Source organism: Tyto alba, unplaced genomic scaffold (genome assembly GCF_018691265.1).
Source record: "Tyto alba isolate M040663 unplaced genomic scaffold, T.alba_DEE_v4.0 Super-Scaffold_2, whole genome shotgun sequence".
Classification (NCBI taxonomy): domain Eukaryota; kingdom Metazoa; phylum Chordata; class Aves; order Strigiformes; family Tytonidae; genus Tyto; species Tyto alba.
This window is the reverse complement of record NW_024881282.1, coordinates 82,202,159-82,224,764: the sequence shown is the minus strand read 5'-3', so window position 1 is coordinate 82,224,764 and position 22,606 is coordinate 82,202,159. Positions and strand designations below refer to the sequence as shown.

Below are 22,606 nucleotides of genomic sequence, written 5' to 3'. Positions count from 1 at the left end.
TTATTGAGGGTCTCTTGGGACTGAGCCTGCTGTACCATACACACAATTATCCTCCAATTCCTCTTGAAGCTAGTTCTCATACAAAACACAGCATGATGTTTCCTTACTATCAACTTGGTCAGCTGAGAATATCAGTTTAATAATACATAGAAATGCAAGCTCAACCTAGATGCTTCAGAAGAAATTTGGACACGAAACAGCAAAAAGACATGAAGCTCTACACTTTGGTTCCACTGTAGTTCAGTTTAGTCTTTCCATGTGTAATGTTAATAACAAACCTAAGCTCAGCCATATGTGACGGCAAAAACACAGAGATGTCATGTGCTGCACAGCCAGTCTCCATGAAGTTTGCTCATATCATTTCTAGATCATGCACTCTCTCCATAAGTCTCTTGCACATGTTTAATCTAGCTTTTTATACTTTGTCTTCAAGCCTAAAGATCTGTAACATAGGTAATGGCACTATCCCACATATTTAAATATTTTATACTGATTTGGTTTTATGGCAGGAATTATTGCTTTACTATTGCAGGGAAATCGGCCATTGACCATGGTCCAGATATTATATAAATTCATAACAAAACAAGGAAGAGAAGGACAAGTCTTGGCATAGGCATAGCAGGCTGTTGCCTAGTGTAGCAGGTGGTGAAATGACCATTGGCCCCAGACATGCCCAGCTGAAGCCAAACTGGCTGTGAATTAAATGGAAGTTGATATGTGGAAGTTTAGAGGATGGAGGGTAACAATTCCAAAAACAGTTGTTGCCACCTCCACCTCTTCCTTCTGTTGGAAACAGGAGGAGCATCAAACTGTTTATTTAGAATTCTCCCAATCTCCCTGTCCTTCTTCTTTCTCCGTTCTTGTGACAGGATTGGCTTTGCCTGAGTGCCACCCTGGTCTGAACTGTGATAATAAGTGCTACTGGGTATTCAGCTGAATTTTACTGTGACTGATGAACATTTCATTAATTAGTGACATTCTGTATGTATCAAGAGAGAAGTTATTACCTGTAAAGTTTACTTTCAGGAGATAATCTTTGTACAGCTTCCTGCCGTCCAGATGCTTCATGGCATCACAGAGTTTGGTGGTGTTTGGACACAGAGTCCTCTGCATTTTATGCAAGGCATGGGCCATCGCATAAACAGCATTCACAACAAACATGATCTTGGATTCTTGCTCATAGTTGGAACTGTTGATGGTAAAGTGCTTGTCACAAGCCTTTTTATGTGGTTTTCGGTTCTGGAGATTACACTGGAATTTTTGCTCCCAGAAGTCCTTGAACCAAGGGTTGCGTCTATTACTGTAAGGGTTGAGGCTTTGGAAATACTTGTCAAACTCTTTAACTGGATGGGAAGCAAGTTCCAAGGTTATTGCTCCAGAAGCTATGTGCTCATTGCCCTTGACAATACTCTCTTGTGCTCCCCATCCATCGCTGGCAATCCAGGTAAAAGAAACATTGAAGCGATTGGCAGCTGCAATGAGCTCCCGAGAGTCATCGCCTCGCATGAAGAGCACCACCACTCTGGCGTTGGGTTTCTGAAGCAGCTCTCTGATCACGCCATCGTAGGACTTTCTGATGTTGGACCGTCCCACTTTCTCAGAGGTGGCTATGCAGATGTTGCGGAGGCGAGCTTCCTGCTCAAAGGCTTCAATCCCTGTCTCCCCGTAGTCTCCTTCTGAAGCAACTGTTGACACGTAAGTCCAGTTGAAGTACCGTAAGATTTCAGCCATGGCTTTCGCTTGGTAGAAGTCAGGGGGCACTGTCCGCGCAAAATAGTCGTAGCGGGATTTATCGCTCAGCTTGGCACTGGTGGAGGCATAGCTGATCTGGGGGATCTGGAAGAGTCTGAGCAAATTTGCCACCTACAGAGAAGGAGAAGAACACTGATTTTTAAAGGCTGGTATTTATAAAACTGAGCAGGAATATTTAGAGATAAGCATAAACACTGTTTTTTAATAAGAAGTGTTCTGAAAATCACAGATTAAGGGTGTTGATAGAGGTTGTTGGTAGGATACTCTGGTGAGAACAGTGCACTGTGCGTACGCAGAATAGCTGTTCTGCTGAACAGTTAATTCCCAGGGTCTTACTGGAACTGTAATGGACCTTTTATTTCTGTCAAACTGAGTCAGTTTAAACCAACAGAGAATTTGACACAAATGGACAATATACTTGAGTGTCTGCCTGTGCTCTTTACTAAGGTCTAGGGATTTGTATGCCTTTCCTGTTTGTAATGTGATTCATCTCCAAGACTCATTGTATTTGATAGCCAAATGTACTATTAAGACAGAAATTTTTCTTTTATGCAAATTTCACAGATATACATGTACACGCCTTTCACAGAACTTTCTGACTCCACTTACCCAAGTTCTGAGTCCCCACCTCTCCTATTTTTGACTCTTTTAAACTTTCTTCTCAGATATTCTGATTGCAGTCCTCCTGAGATGTCATATTTGTTGCATGATAGTACTCTTCGAGTATTTCACAGTCATGTTGACCTACAGCTTTTCATAAACAATAAAAACTTTTAATAATCTCTGATTGCCCTTTTTTGTGTGATTTATATTGTCCAAAGTCCTGTTTTTTTTTTTTGTTTTTTTTTTTTTTTTTTTTGTTTTTTGTTTTTTGTTTTTTGTTTTTTGTGTGTGTGTGTTTTTTTTTTTTTTTTTCATATGTTGCTATCTCCCTTGCTTACTTATTCCCAAATCTATTATCACTCTCATAGAAGTGTAGGTCTTGATAATATCTGGAAAGAAATGAAGAAAGGTTATGGCATTTTTTCCTGTGATTGCTTCTTAAATGACAAAGGGAAGACTTTGAAGTCCTGCTCTTGGTGACTGGAAGTTGTGTCCACTAAATTAAATTTAAAGCTGATCTTGGTGCACAGCCCGACAAAACAATCTAAAAAGCAATAGTGTACTTGAGATTCCTAAGGGAAACTTATTAAAAATTGCCCAATCAATTAATTTTTCACATTTTCCCCAAATGTTTCTCTGACCACAGACTATGTTTGTGACAATTCAAAAGCAAAGGGCTGTTTTGAAAAAAATGTTGTGGAACAAGGCAAATTTTAAAGGCTCAGATGTCAATAGCAAAGTAGACAGTCTTGTAAAACTAGTCCAAAGAATTTTATTGCTTTTCAGCAACCCTTATCTCTTGGGATTTTATGGATGTAGATTCTCTCTTTTCTTTAATGAAGACATTGGACCAGTGTCTCTCTGTAGCTTGTCTCCCACCACAGACTGGTGTAATCTCTTGTCTGGGCCAGTCTGCTGCCTAACCATATGTCCACAGTGCTTTTCACAACCACCTGGGCCATCTGAAACAGGGGACTTAAGGAGACCCATGTCCTCCTGTCCTTGTGGAGCACCAGGGAAGAGCAGGGGAGATTCCCTGGCATCTCAAGTCTTTGGGCACCTGTATCTGGGGACCTGAAGCCTGTCTTCATGAAATAAATCACAGACAGTAGTTTATTTTACTTGAAACCACAATAAAGCCTCTACACTGCTTGAAAGGAATATCCTGACAGGGAGCTTTGGCTAATGATCTGTGGTTTTGCCAATGAGTGTAGGCACATGACTGGGACATGATGTGGCTGAACAAGTTACTGTCCCTCCGGAAACAGCTGATGAATCCTTAACCACCCTGCTAGGTGATAACATGCATTAAACTGCCTTATATTGGAAATGTGGGATTTAATTTCCATTGTGGTGATTTAAACGAGTGAGCTTTAAAGCAACGGAATGGGCTGAAAGTCTTGTTTTGTCACCAAGGTGCAATGGATGCTCTGAGGACTGTTAAGACTCCATAGCTTTGTAACTTTTGATTACACGCCCACATATCCACATGGTTTGGTTCACATGTCCTCACTCAAAAAGAGCACTTTGATTTGGTAATAATAAAGTCTTCTGTGTAGCTATTCTGGAACATTTCTTGCAGAACCGTGTGGGCTGGAATAGCTATTCTTGTCAGTTTATTCTAGCAGGAATTATTTTATTTGAGCTAAACCATAATAAGGATATGCACACATATCATTCTGCAATTTTCACCCCCAGATTGGCTAAAAAAGAAGTCCATTTGCTAGCTAGAGCAGTGCTATTCAGTGTGTAGTCAAGACTTCAGTACACAGAAAGATACTCCTAACAAATATAGCGACTTTTATATTGTTTCTCATTTCTTTTAGTCAAAGCAGCAAAAGTATCGATACACAGGAAAACAGAACTACACCCCCATTTTACAAGGGCCCCCTGAGCCTTGGAGGTCAGTATACTTCTAGGGTTCCTGCAGGCTGCCTACAATTCTGATTCCTGTTCTACAGGGAGAAGAGAGCTTTCCTGTGGCAATGCGCTTTGCTGTACTGTTCTTCACTGCAACCTGTCCAGATGGTAGGTTTTTCATGCACCAAAAATTAAAATATGTAAGAAAATCTGATTAATTGTAGAGAATAGTGACCCAATCATCCCTGAGAACTGCGACTAACCATGGATCTCAGTGAAGTTATTAATTCCAATCAGGACACTCTTCTGGAAATTCTGGAGTCGGGGGTTTTCTGGAATATTATAACATCTTGATTTTAGGGACTAATTTTTCAAAAGAGCTCAGGTCTCAGGCACTTAGCTGATGCAGCCAGTTTCAGAATGGTCCCTTTTCCCAGCCGTTTCCATGCTGATCTGAACATCTGATTCTGAAAATCAGATCCCAATAAAATGAACAACAAGATAAGGACACAGGTGACAGGTTCTGGAGAGGAGCTGATACTAAGGGTATGTCTACTCTGCAGTGTCTCAGTGTAGTAGAGGACAGTGCAATGTGAACCAGTTATGTGCATCCAGACCAAACCACCTGAGGCATACCTACACTGTAGCTCTGTGCTGCCTTAGGATGTGTGCTACAGCTTCAAAATTGCAGCATAGATCCAGATTTTGCTAAGTGAAAGAATCTATTTTGGCAAAGCTCCAGGCAGCAATTTAATCAAGTCATGGTGTATGCAATTACAGCCTGAAATCCATATGTTGGCACTTAAGTAGCAGTAGTAGCCAATTTTTTTTTGCTGTCAAAACCAGGGGGTTTTGCAGATATGTAGCACCTTTGAAAATAAGGCTGGATGTTCTGTATCTGCAACCTAAAACAACAGTTTTGCACAGCTTGCTGTGAACAAAGCATGTCAATATAGTCAGTTTTCAGCATGATGGGAAACCTTTACTTGCCCTCACGCTGCTGGGTTTATTAGTGTAGCCACTGTTCTGTGATAAAGTGTCCACTTCCCAAGCAAACCTGACTCTCACTCAGCTGCTGGGACGGCGGGTGGTTCATAAGGAGATGCCCAATGTGAGTTCAGCAGAAAGTCTCCTGTGAGCCCTGTCCCTCTGTAGGGTCAGATTGCACGAGTAAATCCTGCAAATGGAGTGGCCAGGGCAGTGCCAGAGGAGACTGATGTCCCTCTCACAATGTTGGAGCTACATCTGTCACTTCTACTTCTCTGTGCATTGGGGACAGTACAAATACTTGTGGGAAATTTCCAGTCTAGTTTGTAACACTGAAAATGGCTTCTTAATACCTTTCTGCAAGGAGCAGTGAATTAGGTACAGCTATTAAACATGTGAATCTGGTTTCTGAGTATATTTCTGGCCATTTAAGAGTCCTGATGATAGATTGGGTCAGGTAAGTGACATCTATATATCTCAGAAACTCATATATGGATTTATGGAATCCCATTAAGCATTTTGTTTATCCTCCATAGGACTTTATTTTCTGGAAGTAGGATTTGTTCTCATGTTTTTAGTTAAAATTTCCCTTCTTAACAGCCTATAGGCTGTTACATGGGTTGTTTGTGTGCAGGGCTGGGGAGCACAGAAAACACTCCAGAAAAAAAAAAAAAAAAACCAAACCTCAGAAGTTTTAGAACAGATAGGGTTTCTTCAACACAATACACAAGTGTGTATCACACATTTGTTGGACAGAGAAGGTCCCGTTTTAGATGACTGTGCTCTCTGCACTTCTAAAATTTGTTGCGCATGAATCTCATGACACTTAACATGGTTTAATGAATCTAATTTCATAGAGCTCCTTTGAGACAGGCAAGAACTCCCGTGGCTGTTCTGAACAGACAGTAAATTAGGATGCTGAGCAACATGGGATTGTATAGGAGGTTTGCCTCTGTTGAGAAACTGGAGAAATCTATGTCTCTCTGAACTGCAATCTGTCCTAATGAAATTTCAGTTGCTGCCTTTGGTCACCTGAAAAAGTCTTTCTATTCACAAAGATAAGTTGCTTGTTCAGATTCCCACAGCAATGCCATGACAAAACCATGTCCCAAGGATTTTCTAATGTTTAATGTCATTTCTATAGCACAGGAGCTGAGATTTTGCTTTGAAGAAATGTGTTCTCCTACCAGTGTATGCTGTATCTAATTCTTAAATGATGGCAATCTATAGCAGTGGCTTTTTGTTATTATTTGGGCAGCTGCAGGTTAAACTGCAGCTAAAGCATTTGCTCTGATTTTTTTTTTTCTTTTGCTTATTTCACTTTTTTTTTTTTTTCCTTAAATCTAAATATATTTTAACCAAATTTTATCAGAAAGTGTCATTTTAGAAAAGCACGAAAGAAACATTGGTTTTGTTTGAATGGGGTGGAGTGTGGGTATGTGACAAATGGTGGGCATAAAGCTAATGTAAAGAATAAATCAGGTACCTGTATCCAGTCAACTGCTTACACTGGCCTGTAGACCCTCCCCATGCTCCGAGCTCCTGGCTTGTGCATTTTATGTCAAGTTAAAATCTCCCTTCCTTCAATTTATAAAAATTTTCTTCCATATTCTTGTCATAGATCTCTTACAGATACTTTCTTTGTCTTCTTGAGAACCAACCTGTACATACTGAAAAGCTGATATTAGGCTCCTACCAAACCTTCTCTTCTCCAGGCTAAACACACCTAGTTCCCTCTATCTCTTCTTGTAGGGTATGTTCTCCAGACTCTCCTCCCTGCAATCATCTCTGTATTTATTAAATATTTCTTTTATTGGGCCACCCAAAGCTTGACATAGAATTCCAGATGTGGTCCAAAGAGAATAGAGTAAATAGAAATAGATAGAATAAATATAAATAATAATTTCCACCTTTCTACAGGCTATGTTTCTGTAGATACTGCCTAGCATGCTGTGATCCTACAGTGCTGCCAGATTGTATTGTTGGCAACACATATAAACAATACTGAAGAGATAGGCTCCACTATAACTTTCTCTGTCCTCTTCGGACTCAGTAGGCTCAAAAGTATGGATCTCTCTTTGAGCACACTGTGATCCAGTGTAACTCAGCTTGGGCACTTCTGACATACTCACATGGTTTGGGAGTATTTGGGAACTGTAAATGTCAGTAATGTAAATGCAGCAGCCTATCTCAAACCCAAGAAAATACTTCACTCCAAACATTGATTTGTTTTCAAAGCAAAATTAGGAGCCTAAGTTCCTTACTGGTTCCAGAATTGAAATAGCTCTATCAGTCTGGAACATACTCTCTCCACAGACCATATTAAAACTGTGGGTGTTTTGTCTGGGATATTATAAGCACTATGGAAGATAGTCTTTACATGGAGGCTATGTCACCACCTTCAACAGAAGATGTCCATTTGGCTTCAGCTGGACACAAGTTCTGACCCCAGGAATGCATTGGCAATGCTGACATCCCAGTCCTTTAAATCATTAAGGGCTAGTTGCAAGGAACTAAGCCAGAAGCAGTGAAATTATTTAGAAGACCCAACCTGGCTTGTACACCCATGTAATCTGGCACACTGCAGAACTGAAACAGTGGTTTCCATCAGTTTTTTATCTCTTTGGTATTAAGAGGGCTGTTTATTAGTGAGTGCTGTTCCTTAACAAAATTCCTTCCAAACTGTAACTCAGGAAAAAATAATACATTACCAAACAAATAAAAATGTCTGGCGTTTTTTGTTACAGGGGGGCAGGGGAGAAGACAATATTGTTTTTAGCCTTGCTCTTCTGAAAATTTTGGCAATGAAGCTGAAAAAATATAGCTAAATATGAGTAGCAGACTCAATAGCTGTCACATGCAGAGAAGCAGTGTTTGAACAGTGAAATAACTGCATTTGTGAAATAAAGACTGGAAATAGGGAATACTGTCAGAATAACATCTAGGATTTCTACAGAGGACCCAGGAATTTGTTTTTATATGCTTGTCCTGTGTAATCAAAAATAAACCAAGAAGGACAAGCAGAGAAATGTACTCTCAGAGAGGAATTGCTTGGAAATATTGTTTGGAAATAACACAGTGAGCAGTCACATATGCACTCTGCCTTCATGCAGCATTAACTGTTGAAGTAAGCTAAGCACTAAGCTGGCACACTGAGATAAGATCTGTGCAGAAGACCTTGCTTTGCATGAGGAGTGCAACTCTTCTCTGAGACTTGATAAACCTGACTGTGAGTGAGTCATGTCACATTTACACATGATGAGAAGAGGGACTAAAACTGGGATTGATGGTTCTAAAAGCATGAAATGGCTTCTGGAGTCAAAAGAGATATCATTGATAAATGTGGTTATTTGAGACTCATTAACTGATGCATAAGTCCTAGTTAGAAGGGACAGAATGAGTGTGTGTGATGTCAAGATGTCCCTAACTAGTTCCAATTTTTAGTCACTTTCTCTTGTAGTTACATCCTTTCCCACTTGTAACATGGTAAGGCTCCTTCATTCTTACCTGTGATCTCATGGGTTACTTACTCATCTCTGTAAAATCATATTATTTTCCCATGGCAAAAGGAGAATATTCTCACACCGAAGGAAAAAAAAAAAACCAAACCAAACAAAAACAAAAACCCCAAACCTAAATCAAAAAGACTGCAAAAGAATCTTTTATCTTGGGATTTTCAAATAAACCAGCGAGAAGGAGGAACTCACATTCCTTTGAAATCTCTAGCAAAGACATGCCCAGTGTTGTTTGGGCACTTTGAAAATATCAACCTAGTGGGTCTTCAGTTTCTGAATGTGAAATAGCAACAAAGAGAGGAACAAATAGACAGCAAGGATCTGGCTGAGAGGTAGTGGAGGGAGAGCAAAAACAGAGGTAACAGAGATAACAGAGGGGAAGAGTTTAAAGGAGGCACTGGCAAGTGAGAAAGTGCATATGTAGCTTAAATGCTAGTAGTAGGTGGTCCATCTCACAGAACAGATCTTTTAAAAAGGATCTGGTTTAGTTTTACAAGCACAAATTCACCAGAGACTGTTGTTGCACAGCTGAATGCAAAGCTTCTTTGCAAGGATGGCAGAAATGACATACATGGCCTGTAGTCCCTGGTGAGCCCCTGAATCCCCCTGCACATTTCTCTTGCCCATATCCCTATCGGGTCCATGCACAGGGGGACAAAGCCCCGTATGTTATGGGGAGGAGGGTTTGCATGTAGTTCTTCTAAGAATTTTGCACTATTTTCAGTGGTTATGGAAGTCATTAACTATTGTTAAGACGCTGGTTGGAAGATAATTTATCTTTGGAGGAAGGAAATAGAGGTGATTAGCTTTCAGGATCCATGAGCCCTTGGCAGACTTTTGTGGCTAAGGAGAAATCACAGCCAGGAAAAGATTGCCAGTAAATGAGTGCATATTCTGAGTTTCATCCCAGATGGCCACTCAACTAGGAAGAGAGAGGCTTTAGCTTTTGTGATAGCAGTAATGTACCTTTAAGTCTTCTCCAGTGGCTTTGCTACAGTTTACTTGAGACAGAGCAAGGAATTCAAGAGAAGACAACTGGGTACTGGTTTCTATTCTGCCATTTTTTTCTCGATGAGGCTCTAACATGGGAATAACTTTCATGACTGTGATCTGGAGGTCTTGTGGGTGGATAGCATAAAGGAAACTTTATGAAGGGCTAAAACTCTACATCAACATGAATATACTGGATATGGAAATACAAAGCCCAGCCCACCTACGGGAATATCTTAAAGTTTTTAAGACTTGACTGCAGTTAATGGACCCTAATCTTCATTTTCAGAAGTTGGATCCAGTTTTCAGAAACAGAGAGGAACACATCCAGCACTTAAATAATTGTATTCCTGCTTACACATGGATATTCCTGATGGAGCTGTCCTAGGTGTTTTAAACATGACACATGGATTCGTTATGCAGGTGCTTCTCTGTGCAAACGAACAGTGCTTTTTTCTTATCCTTTTTACAATGTCATTGAACATCTCCAAGGAAATTATGGTTGAAATTTCTGTTGTAAACTAGGAGAGAGTGGATAATTTGGCTCAAATTAAATTCCATGAACCCAAAATTAAGTCCTACAAACTTTGGAGAATTTACCTTCTGATCAGAGATTCAGCTCAGGTCAGAATTTTATTTCATGAAAACAGCTTTTTCCACACAAGTCCTTCCATTGACTGAGAATCCTGGCTTGGGTTTTAAGGAATCAAATACTGTGCAGATTGGGCTCACTGCTAATTTAAACACAACATCTGAAAACTAATTATCCAGATCATCATTAACGATAATAGCCTAGTCTGACCAGAAAATAATTAAGCATTTTGCATTCTCTTGTTGTTTTTAGACTCTGCAAAAAGTGCCTATTGCGCATACTGACTCAGTGGGGAAGGTGTTCGTTCCTGATTTACCAGCAAATTCTTTTTTCCTTGGTGGAAGGATAATGAAAGAAGCAGAAATCTGACAGCAGGAGCATCATGAAGTGATTTGGCAGACAGCTGTCCAGACAAAAATCTGGAGAGGGAGGGTGAAAGGAGGGAAAGAAAATGCATTGAAATACAACAGCAAATTCACAGGAGAAAAAAAATATGCAGAAATAATTTATTGTCTGAAGAGCTCAGCATGGTTTATTTTGAGGCTAAGAAACTGTGCTGTGGACTTTATGAGGTTTACAGCTCTCAGGCTAAAGATAAATGCTTGGCAAATCTACATCTGGAAGCATCCAGCACCCTGAGTGCTGTTTGAAAGCACGGGGAATGGGGATGCTCAGCCTTGCACACGTGCCTGCTGAAGTGCAATTTTAGTTGCTACTAGAGCTACTCTGTACAGGTGACTGTCTCTGAAATTTGGTAGTCTCTTCTGGTGTGGCACCAAATTGAGTGGCTTTAATTCTTTGATGTCCTTACATCTTCAGGCTTGAGTCTGTGATGGCTGTTATTCTTGACAAGGATTTTCTTTTGAAACAGAAGTCGTTACTGGCTATCTTAACAAGATGAGCAGGAGTGAATAGCTTAATTACATCTTTCCTAGATAGTGTGAAATCTAGAGGAAAGCTAGAAAAGAGAGACTGAAGGAACGCCAACCCAATCTATGTCAAGGGAAAGTAATCAACTGAATGCTTCTTTCCTAGCTGGAAAATGCTTGACGACGTATTGAATGACTTGTGAACCTATTTATTTTTCTGAAGAACTGTGTAAGAAAGATCTTACATTTGAACAACTACTGTTAACTACAGGGTAACTGCACAGATATAGATATTAGATATAACAATATTATATATAACTATTGTTTCATCATTCCTCATAAGTTTTGAAAACTGGGTGACATACAGATACGCATACAGATATGTTGTCATTTTTCACGTATACTGAATGAAAAATTCTCTTATCAGGACTTCTAATTTCTGAAAGCTGCTCTAAACCCAAGCATTTGGAATATGAAGCATCTTTATATACCATGTATATTCATTGTGTACTTCATCCAACCTGCTGCCTCAGATATGGATTTAGTCTTATGTCAGCAATCACCAGCGACTGGCTTCAAAGGAACAAACCAACAGAAGTTCTGCAAGAGGCCCCAGGCCATCTTAGGAGTGTGGCGTGGCTGCCTCAGGGTTTCTGGGAGGAAAGGAACCACATGAACCATTTCCTCAGCTGGATGTGCCTTTTAGGCTACTTCATGTCCTTTGGACACACTTGAGTTTAGGGTAGACTGAGAAATAGACTGACTGCAAATGACTAGACTAAAGGTACAACAAAACCACTGCCACCTCTCCACCAGTGAAATAGGACAAGCATATGATATTTCAAAATATTTTACCAGCATTGAGATACTTGCAGTTCTGGGAATTGTTGAGCCAGAGGTGTTATCTGTAGAGAATTTTCTGATTTTTTTCAGTCACTTCTTGAACTCATTTAGTTTTTACCATCCACAAGAACCTGCCACTTGCTGGTTTCATTTGATATACTCTTTGTCTGGCTGGAAGAAACAATTCCGTAGCTACCATTTTTCCTCTTCAGATGTCTCTTTTCCAGCCCTGGAACTTGTTCTTTGTGTTCCAAGTGATCAGATCCATGTAACTGGTAAAGGATACATCCCTGCCGTGCTAACTTGTCCACAGTGGGATAAAATCACTCCTAATACGAGATGTGGCTGAGGTCCTGCTCTGCAGAAACTATTCTCCTGTGGTATGGGTAACCATTTGCTCATGTATTTCCTACTATGGATACACAGACAAGCCACACACTGGAACACAAAAGGGAATACAATGAAAATCATTGAAATACTTCTGTGCTCATGCATGTCTGATGGAAATTGGCCATGCTTCAACGCTGATGGGATTTAATGCCTTAAAAAGAATAGTAGCCAGTTCCCCAATGTAATTCAGACTGAAATGAGCATTGGATGAACTCTTGGCCTGTTTATGAAACAGGTAAATGAAGCTCTGTGGGTTTTCTGTCACTGCTGTAGTACAGAAGAACATTTTTCTCCTTTTACACAGATGTAGTAATTAGGTCCTGTACTATGTCTGGAAAAACATACTGCTTATAGTGGTCCAGCACTGTCAAGGCTTGGTGCATTTGGAAACCTACAGCTGACCATTATGGAATACTAGATGCAAGATCTTAGCTTACTTGAATCTGGGCTTAAAACAGCACTCATGTGAGGTTATGAGTCATGTGGACTGGTTTATTTAATTTAACCCAAAATAATGAGATATATGTAGATATGAAAACTTCAGTGAACTTAGGAATGTGCTTGCTTGTGGATAGTGCACACTGAAAGTGGCAGGGAAAGATAGAACATCGGAGGCTGCAGTGCCATAGGACTACATGGTCTGGAGAGGAGAAATACAGAATTTTTGCTAAAAAAGAGGACATATATATTCTTCATGTTCATTTAATGGAAAAAATGTCAAAACCCCTTAAAGTTTTATCATGAATTTATAAAAAATGGGGAGCTAAGACCAAAAGAAATCAACACTGTGTTTAGCCCCTTACAACATAAACCAAGCATGCAATAAAATTGTAGTTGGAAGGATATGCAGAGAATTTAACCCATCTGCAACTTTACACCACTGCAAGACACTAAATACTCTCCAACATGCTGCTGAGGCCCTATTTGGGACCAATATTGTAAAACCGAAAGCTGCAGGTACAATGTACCAGAAGAAGGGAACAAGATATACGGGAGGGCATCTCTCTTCTGTGCTGGGCATCTGACTGTGCTTACACTGCACTCTGCCAGACAACATTTCCTGGCAAAATCTGTCTTAGTATGAACTATATAGAAACAAAAGGAAATACAACAAATTTAGAATTCATTCAGAAACTGTACTGCCTGCATAGGATATTTGAGACCTTGCTCACTGAGATCAGCAGAATAATTTTTATTTGCTTTGGTATGCTTAATCAGACGCTAAAAACCTTCAGTCCTTTGGGTCAGGCATAATTCAAATTTCTAGCTAGTAATCCATTTTTGCTTTATTTCATCCTGGAAGTAAGATAAGGATTTCTTCTTTCATTTTAAATCTCTATTGATTAAATGACAAATATTATGTACATGCAGCATGACAGGCATACATATATTCAGAAATATAAGTGGTATAATTTATTATTGATGTGAAAGAAGAGATCTGAACTTATAATTGTAAAAGTCTAATGAAATGTAAAGTTCCAAATAAATTCTGACTTTTGGAAACTTCAGATGCCCTCAGGATACACAATAACTAGAGGAAGTGGACAGTTGCTAGAGATTTAAACTACAGCAGAAGTTTTAAAGAGTGAATCAAACTAAATTCAGTAAAAAATATGTGTTAGATTGACCCTTAGAGTAAAGTGATTGAGCTAAGACTTGATTTATTGACAAACTTATGTAAGCTTATGTTCTCTCACAGGAGTTGCAGACAAACAATTCTCACCTGATGAGGATCCTGTGACTTACCTGTATGGAGACACTGCTATAGGAACCGCCTATGACTCCTGCAATGAGCAATGGTAAATTCTCTTGAATAGCATATGAGCCATCAGGGCACATATATTCTGTTTCATCCACTTTAGTCAAAGATGCCCTGACAAACTCCAAAGACTGTTCTAAGGCGTATGTATCCCTGGAACATGTGTCCAAGATATGAACTCCAAGTTTAATTCCGGGCAGCAAGTAGTTGTCTCTGTTGATTTCATCAATGGCAAACAACATGGCCTCCAAGCGCTGGATGCCTCGATCTTCATTGATTCTCCCACATTCTTCTATCCCAGTGCCTTTTTCATTGACTGGGAATAAGCCACCTAAAACCAGGTCTCCTTCTATCTTAATTTCCTTCCTTACAAAGCTGTGGTCACTTAGGGAAAGGAAAACTCCTTTGGAAAACAAAGCTAGCGCAAGGACTTGGAGTCTGGTGAACATCTTCATTGGTCCTGTTTTAGCAGCTCTAAGAAACATTGGTGGGAACTAAAGTGCTCTTCAGTCCTGGTCCATTGTCAAATTTGAAGTGCTGCCCCACAAACCAGTGAAGAACAAGCCAACAAGTCTTTCCACTGGACCTCTAAAGAAGAAATGGAAGGAATCAGAAAAGGCAAAAGGAGATGTGAGCTGTTAGAAAACTTTCATGAATAAAATATTCAAGAGAAGTGTGAAGGGATTGCTGGATAACATAGAAAATAAGAAATAAGTTTATCTTGCATTCTTATAGAGCACCTTATTCCATTTGCTCTATAACTGATTACAGGCTAAGCATCTACTATGGCAGCTATGAACAAAGACCACAGACATATGGGGTGATATATTTGATGCTGACCACTGCTCAACAATGTTTTACATTTTGCAAGAACAAAGACCACTTTTGACATTATTCTTGTACCCTCCTCTCTTATTGTATCCTCTCTCTCTTCTGGACTTGGAGTCTTATTCACTCATCAGAGTCATAGGAATCTCATTCCTATGTGTCTCCAGCTGCTTCCAACCTTCCCTTAATAAATTTTTCTTTTTTCTGTTGTTTGCACACTACTTACTATCCTTTTCAGCTATAGCACTCTCAGTGTTACCTCTTTGCTGTTAGTTTTTGCTGAACTCAACATTTGGCCTTCAGATCCAAAGTTTCTTGTTGAAGTCCACCTGCCTTGCCTTCCTTTATCAACCTGCTCATCTAGGGCAGGAAGTGAGAGGATGGAAGAAACCACTTGGTGCTTTACCTCTGATTTTGGGCTGAAAAATGTTTGAAACACAGGAGAAGCCCTGTTTTACCAGGAGAGAACTGAAGGCTGTGTCTGTAATAGAAAAGTAATCAAGTCCATGTCATGCTACTTAAATGTTAACATGCTCCCTGGGATGTTTTTGACTCAGGTCAACTAGCACTTTTCTAAATGGTGCCTGGGCATGGTTCATGGACAAGCACAGACCAGAGACCATTCCTAATAAACAGTTTTGATGTGGTCACAGTGTTTCAGCCATTTCATATTGGTTGGCATCACCAACAGAGAGCAGTCCATTGTCCATTTAGTTATTAGCATTTCAGTTCTGCAAGGCACTTTACTAAGTGACCTACCAAGGACAGTTATTATGTGGAGGGCCTGGAAATTGAACCTGACTCTCCATCAAAAGCCTTAATCACAAAACCATCCCTCCCGCACAAAACCATCCCTCCTTAAGGCACAAAAGAGTCTCTTGCAAACAAATTAAGTCAAAAAATAAAAATAAAAAAAAAAAAAAAAAAAAAAAGAGAGATGAAAGAGAAAAAGAAAAGACATGACAAGGAGAAGTCTTGTACTTGATGTTTGCTCAGGGCATGAAAATGCTTACAGCTAGACTTGCTCTCTTTAATGTTAATCGCAATTCAGTGCTCAGATCAAGGAGAGAACAGAGCAGAAATGTACTTAGGATATGGTTTTACTCTCATTAAGGTCAAGACAGTTATCCAATGACTTTAAAAGGAGAACAATCAAGCCTTAGAGTGAAGATAATGTTGTAACTAAATATGCATACACAAAGTCTCTATGTTCAGTATAGGTGCATGATTTGTCCATAGATTCCTTGTCAATATCTCTTCAAGTATGACAAAGTGGCTGCCTTGATCTACAAATTCTCACATAAATCAAATGTGATAATATTAAAATAGATCACTTTAACAATTCCTTTCTATACTTATATTTTTCTTAACAGAGTATATATAATTATTAAAGTTTCAGGGTTAGTTATAATTTAGAAACACTTAACACAAAGAAATTCGCAAAAGCAACAATTAAGATTTAACACTGAATGATGGATAAGCCTGCTTATTACAAGGCAGTTCTTTATCCTGGTACAATTTCAATGTTTCTGTATCAAATTTTGTGAAAGGAGAGCTTTTTATTCATATTTAGTCCAACATTGTTCTCTCATAAATCAGTAATGTGTCAGATGCACTGTGAAAGGTCTTTCTCTGAAATCTTAGTAACGTGTAGTCTAAGCTGCAGGCTGTCTCAGCAGAATTTTCCATTCAGAAATAAGGGATACATCAATGGAAATCAAACTTCATCATCCCTCAGCGATCTATAAGTAAGCTAGTTCATTGATCACATGTGATTTATTAAGATATATTTTCTGGTAATGTTAGGAGGAGTAATGAAGCAACTTTCTGTGTCAGACTTAGTACTATAATTTACAAAATATTATTCAAGCATATACAGGGATATAAAATGGTGATACTATTCTATTGCAAATAATTATTTGACAAAAAGGTGGTGTTTGTCACATAAATGGTTGTGTGGTTAATAATACAGTCAGACCAACTTCCATTGTTCTCATCACTAATCCACTGTTTGGTTAAAAAAGGGATTTTGGATTTTTTTTTTTTTTAAAGCAATATCCATTTTATTTATTTCTGTAGCTTCTGTCACCACTGTATCTTAGCAAATATTCATACATTTATCCTTACAAGACTGGTAAAATATTTATTCTCTCTGTTTTATGCTCAGGGAAAAAGAGGCACAGAAAGATGAAATGAGATTCTCAGGAGTCTAAGTTCAGTTTTTTATTTGCTTGGCAGTCACAATCACCAGCAAACTTTGAAAAGGTCTCTGCTTCCCTTCAGGAATTGAAGAACATGCTTTTAACCATGCCCTGCACCCCCTGGTTCCCATGGAGGCACTGACACTGAAAAACTTCCTAAGCAAGCTGGTCTCTTTTCCAAACCTATTCCTGAATGATTTACTGAAGGTCATCAGCACAGCCAAGATTCAAACTTTAATCTTTTCCAGCGCTCCTTTGATACCATAACGATAAACTTCTCTTGTTTCCCACTTCTCCTTCTGGCTTTTATGTGAGTCTTTATAAGGCCATATTAAAACCAGCCTGTTTTCAACAGCCCTTCAACGCTACAAATAACAACTAACTTTGCCAAAGCAAAAGCTTGTAAACAGGGTCCTTTAAAAAGTTTTCTAAAACCTGCCTGGGACATGCCTACAGCTACAGTGGATTTACCCTGAACAGCAAGGAAGCTGTTCTCATCCCCTGACTCCTTCATAGGTGCTGGGTTCTGCAAATGGCATCACCCTCCACCTTGCATCACACCTGTGTCTTAGGGATCTACAGGTCTCTGATATGTCAGCAATAAAGTCTAGGAAAGTACTGAAAATAATTTCAACATTGTACGTAAAAAGTGTATCTGTAAAATGAATGATGCTATAGAGAGAACTGATTTTCCATGCAAAGAATGCAAAGGTTTTCTCTATTTTGTCACTTAAGCTTGTTATACTTGCCCTGCTGAGAGAAACCAAAATCAGTGATGGCACAGCAGAGGATCAGTCCCAGCAGAAGTCAAGGAGTGATTGGAGAAGGTGAGGATTGGGAATAGGCATGATCATTTTTCTGTTTCTTCCTTGACACTTTGAGTTGAGAACATCGGTCTGAAGGTGTCCAAGGATATGAGAGGAGGTGATGGTGGGGACAAGGATGACTCAGCCTCATGATCCTGCTCTATCTGGGGACATACTGCTCGGTAAGTGGTGCCCATGGGTGGGGGCCACCCACCTACACCAAACACCTTAACCTTCCCACTTGGCAATTCTTGTGAGGCTCTGAGCTTTTCACAGGGGCTTTGAAACTGTAGGGTAGCACCATGTATGCAGAGTCCTGTTTTCCAGGAAAACATGATCATCCTATTTTACATGTTCAAATCCTTTTTTTGTAAAGAGACAGTTACCAGAAACACAGCTTTGGGTATCAAATGTGCTTCTCTTCTTCTGCAGACGTTGCAGCCTGCACACTGCTGTCTGTGTATCAGCATCGCATCATTCTGCCAAGGAGCAAGGGTGCTGTGCACGGGTTGGTGAGCAGAGGCATTAATGCGAAGGCTGGTTTGTCAGGGCAGGTTTCCCCTTTGGGCTGTGAGGGAGGGATGCTTCCAGGAGCAACAGCTTCTGGGCAATGGGACTCCTGAAGGAAGCTGCGAAGCAGATTTTGGTGGCTGGTGAGCAGCATCACTATGGTGACACTGAACAGACAGCTTGATATGAAGTAGAGAGTTTATTTTAAAGCAGCTTGCAAAGATGGGCTAGCAACTCGGTTTCTCTCCTGTTCTCTCTGTCGTGCACCTCCCACATGCTTTCTGTGCAACTTGCATAACTCACGACTACACATACAAATATTTTGTGCCTATTCCAGGCTGATACAGCCCATATTCCTCCCCTTAACTATGGTGAAGGTAGCACCCCAGAGTCAAGATATGCCATTTCTTACCAGACGTGATTTCACTAGACTAAGCATGACAATTTAGCTTTGCAGTACCCTCTTCTACTAAAAGCATGTTTCTGGGACATTTCAAAAAGAAGTACCTGTTGAGCAAGCTGAATTTCTTTCATTTTTAATTTGTATTTAATGTTTTAACTCCATCTATGGGCAGGGTTGTATTGTTCTAGGTGTTCTGTTAATATTAAAAATATGTATACTCCAGTCCTATAGGCTTCAGATCCCTGGTGGAGATAGATGTAAAGCCTTAGTGTAGAAGCGATCTAAATATCAAAATGAAAAAATAGACAGAAACAGGCAGAAGGAGAAAGGTTTCCATGTCTGCATCCGAAGGTTTCTGCCAGCACTTCCCTATGTGAAGTTTAGCTAGCAGCACTCGGTTTGTGAAACAGCTTCACTTGGCACTCCGGAGCCCCTTATATTTCCACCAGCAAAGGGCCACAGGGGAGAGCTACATCTGCTCTTGGGGGGCACTGTCAGCACTTCCTTCAGTAAAAGCAACTCGCTTACTTGTGATAAATGGCAGCTGTGCTGCTCTTGATGAAAATACTCTTGCCTCTTGGTCTGAATAATCAGTTTTGGTGGACTATTTCTATGCCTGTAAAAAGTTGATTGCACAAATCCAGTATTTCTTAGTGCAAGTTTGCTTATTCACTAAGGATGTACACATTCTTGTTTCTGTGAAAGCAATTAGAATGAGAAAGAGGATTTTTGGGTTTTCTACGTTCAGTATTTCACCAATATAATCTCCAAAATGAAATCTGCCTTTCATGGATTTATTCCAGGGCTATATTCACATGACAGCTCTGGTCTTCTGCAGGTTTTGTGTTTGCAGCTCACAGGGTAGCTCCACTTGTGCTATTGGTTCAGGGGTGAATTCTTATTAGGCTAAGTGCCTTCAGCCTATTTTTCTAGGTGTTAAACTCCCAAAAGAAATGCAATTGAATCTTTCAGTTAGCCAGGTGACTTGTAAACTGAGTATGATTTTTCATATATCCATTACAATTTTTCTGATATTTTCCACCATATCAGCACCAATGGTTGGCACTGGCAGTCTATCCAGCTGCTGAAGAATTTCCAATTTTTCATTTATATAGATGGAATGGGAAACTTTGAGAGCTGAGACACCTCAGATCTCCTAGCTATTTTTCAACAACATTAACTAACAAATGGCACAATCTACATGACTAGGCTAAAATTCTGGAGGGTTTTCCCCTCATCCCTACCATGTACTATATCCTAAATTCCCCCACTTTTGTTCCCCTTTGCAGTATTTTGCAGGGCTCATCTGTTTACCCAGCTTCCTGAGAAAGGATGCAACAGGAGCTGACGTGGGTGCTAGAGAAGATTATGTTTAGCTTTATTGTGGGTGGCTCCCTCTTGGCAGTCATGGATTTTTGTTGCATTATTCAGGACTGTAATGTGATACTGTGGTGCCTGGAACCGTATGTCATCTTGGTATCAAGGACCACACTTGGTAAACTTTGGAGGAGGATTATGCTCAGTGGAAGGTCACAGGGGAGGTTCCCCACACCTGTGCTCTTGTGGCATATTACAACATCTAAGTTAGTAGTTCCATCAATATATCTGACTCCAAGGACACTCCACCAGAGAGGTATCTTTCCCTGAGCCCATACTGTGCCCTACAAATCTCATCCTAAGGAAGAAGATTTCTAAAACAATTCCAATTTTGGCTCAAAATTCCGGAGCATCTTTCAAGACTGACACAACAAGTTAAATGCCATGATTTTTTTCTCTCAGAGATCATGGAATAACTTGCATGGCAGCATTGCTCATCCAACACATTTGGCACATTTATATGTGCTCTGTCAGAACTTGAACTTAATGCCTGATGAGAACTACACTGAAAGATAAGATGTCTTATTTCATTGGAAGAAAGTGATGGACAAGCTTAAGGCTCCTTACCAATTATAATTAGAGATGCCATCACCCCTGGAAAACAAATATATGTAAAGGAACCCAAACCTTACTGTGACAGATATGTGCCAGGTACACAAATTGCTCACATCCTGATTCTGGCTGGCTGCAACCTGATATCTTAAATCAAGAAGTGAAAAAAAAAAAAGAGGAAAAATTTGCAAAAATGTGGTGAGTTAGAGAAAACAAGTAAATTTCTTCCATGGGAATGGAGAAATTTCCTTCATGAAATGTTAATCAGGTACTGACACACAAATTTGCTGAAAATTAATCAAAGTGCTTTACATTTCAATTGCTGGCTGTTATATCTCAGAATATTTTTTTTTTCTTTCATTGTGAAAAATGACAAAAAAGGCTTTACAGATAGGTGATTTTCTGCCTTTCATTTCAATTGGATATCCATACATGAAAAACATTAATACAATTACCACTGCCAGAATCATGAAAGTACTAGCCATACAAGTTCATCCCATGCCTAGCATATTGTAGAAGAGTTTGAAAAACGCTAAAAATTTACAGGCAATTTCAATATAAAGAATAAAATATAAAGCAAGAGATAATATGTCAGTGTAGAAGGACACTTAAAATACACACTGATGTTCTTTCACTTTAGAATGAGAAGGAAAAATATCAGAACACTGCATTACTGTTTGTACTGTGTTAGCATCAACAAGTGATGCTTTATATTTTCTACAACGTCAACATACAACAGATGCCCAGGCCTTTCCTGAGAGTTCTATGATATATTCATCCTGTTTCAAAAGGAGAATTTAAAATATTAATCACACAGGAAAACAGATGTCTCTGATGTGATACTCTTGAAGTTTCTAGATATTAAAGGACACTATACATTAGAACAAGATCTATTAATTTACCCTGAAGAGGAACAAGGAGCCCCTGGAGTTTACCAGACATTTAATGTGGTGTGGAAATATGGGTCTTTGCTACTTGTTAAATTACAAGTGCATTTGGCACTGGCTGAGTCCTTCTAAAGTGAGCTTGGTCTCAGGAGAGGGAACTACAATGAGCAGATGACCAGAGCTAGAGATCTGGGTCAGGACGTGCAGTCTCCTACCTCGTTAGAATGTCTTCCGTACTTTGACAATAAGTATATTCAAGTGTATTGAGAAGTCCAGCCATGAGCCTAAGGCTTTGTACCATCTGGACAATTTGTGGTGTAATGATCTTGATGTAATGCAGGGTTAGAACTTTGAAAGTCCCACTATCTTCCCGTCTGTCTTTTTTTGATTGAGCTGAATCCTACTGATTTTTTTCCATCTGCTTATTTCTTCCAGGCATTGGCGACAGCTGAAAGCACACCAGCAGAGACTGCAACGAACAGACAAGTGTTGTCTGCTTATTGATTGCGTGTTAGTCGACTTTAGTCTCAGTCTCCCTGTGTGGTCACAGAAAGACATGGCAGAAGAAAAGTGGGAGTATAAGGACTTTGGGGACAAAAGAGTAGCTGGCTTCTGTGACCCGTGGATGTCACAGCAATTATTCCTGCTAGGTGGTGCAGGGATGCCATCGCTATGCTAAGGTCAGCAATGTCAAAGGCTGGATGAGAGAGGTAATGGCATAAATGTAGAGCAGTTCTGCACGAAGTGAACTGTGACGTTTTCAGCATTATGTCCTGGGATGAAACTTTTAGCTAAAAGGAGCTTTAATGCTCGTGATTAATACAGGTGAAGCTTAACTAAGTGAAGTTAACACCAACCTAAATGTAGCCCCCCAAGGAGTAT

At 39.7% G+C, this 22,606-nt stretch overlaps 1 protein-coding gene across 8 annotated transcripts in view; it reads right to left on the bottom strand.

The window, feature by feature from the left end:
- Positions 1–22,606, bottom strand: part of GRM3 (glutamate metabotropic receptor 3) — a 112,963-nt gene that overhangs the window by 33,859 nt on the left and 56,498 nt on the right. For all 8 annotated transcript variants that reach the window (XM_042792384.1, XM_042792387.1, XM_042792385.1 and 5 more), the window contains 2 exons: positions 14,148–14,748; positions 1,008–1,863 (listed from right to left, as the gene is read on the bottom strand). In XM_042792384.1, the coding sequence (XP_042648318.1) occupies positions 1,008–1,863; positions 14,148–14,645 (1,354 nt within the window). In that variant the 5' untranslated portion in view covers positions 14,646–14,748. The remainder of the gene's footprint in view (positions 1–1,007; positions 1,864–14,147; positions 14,749–22,606) is intronic.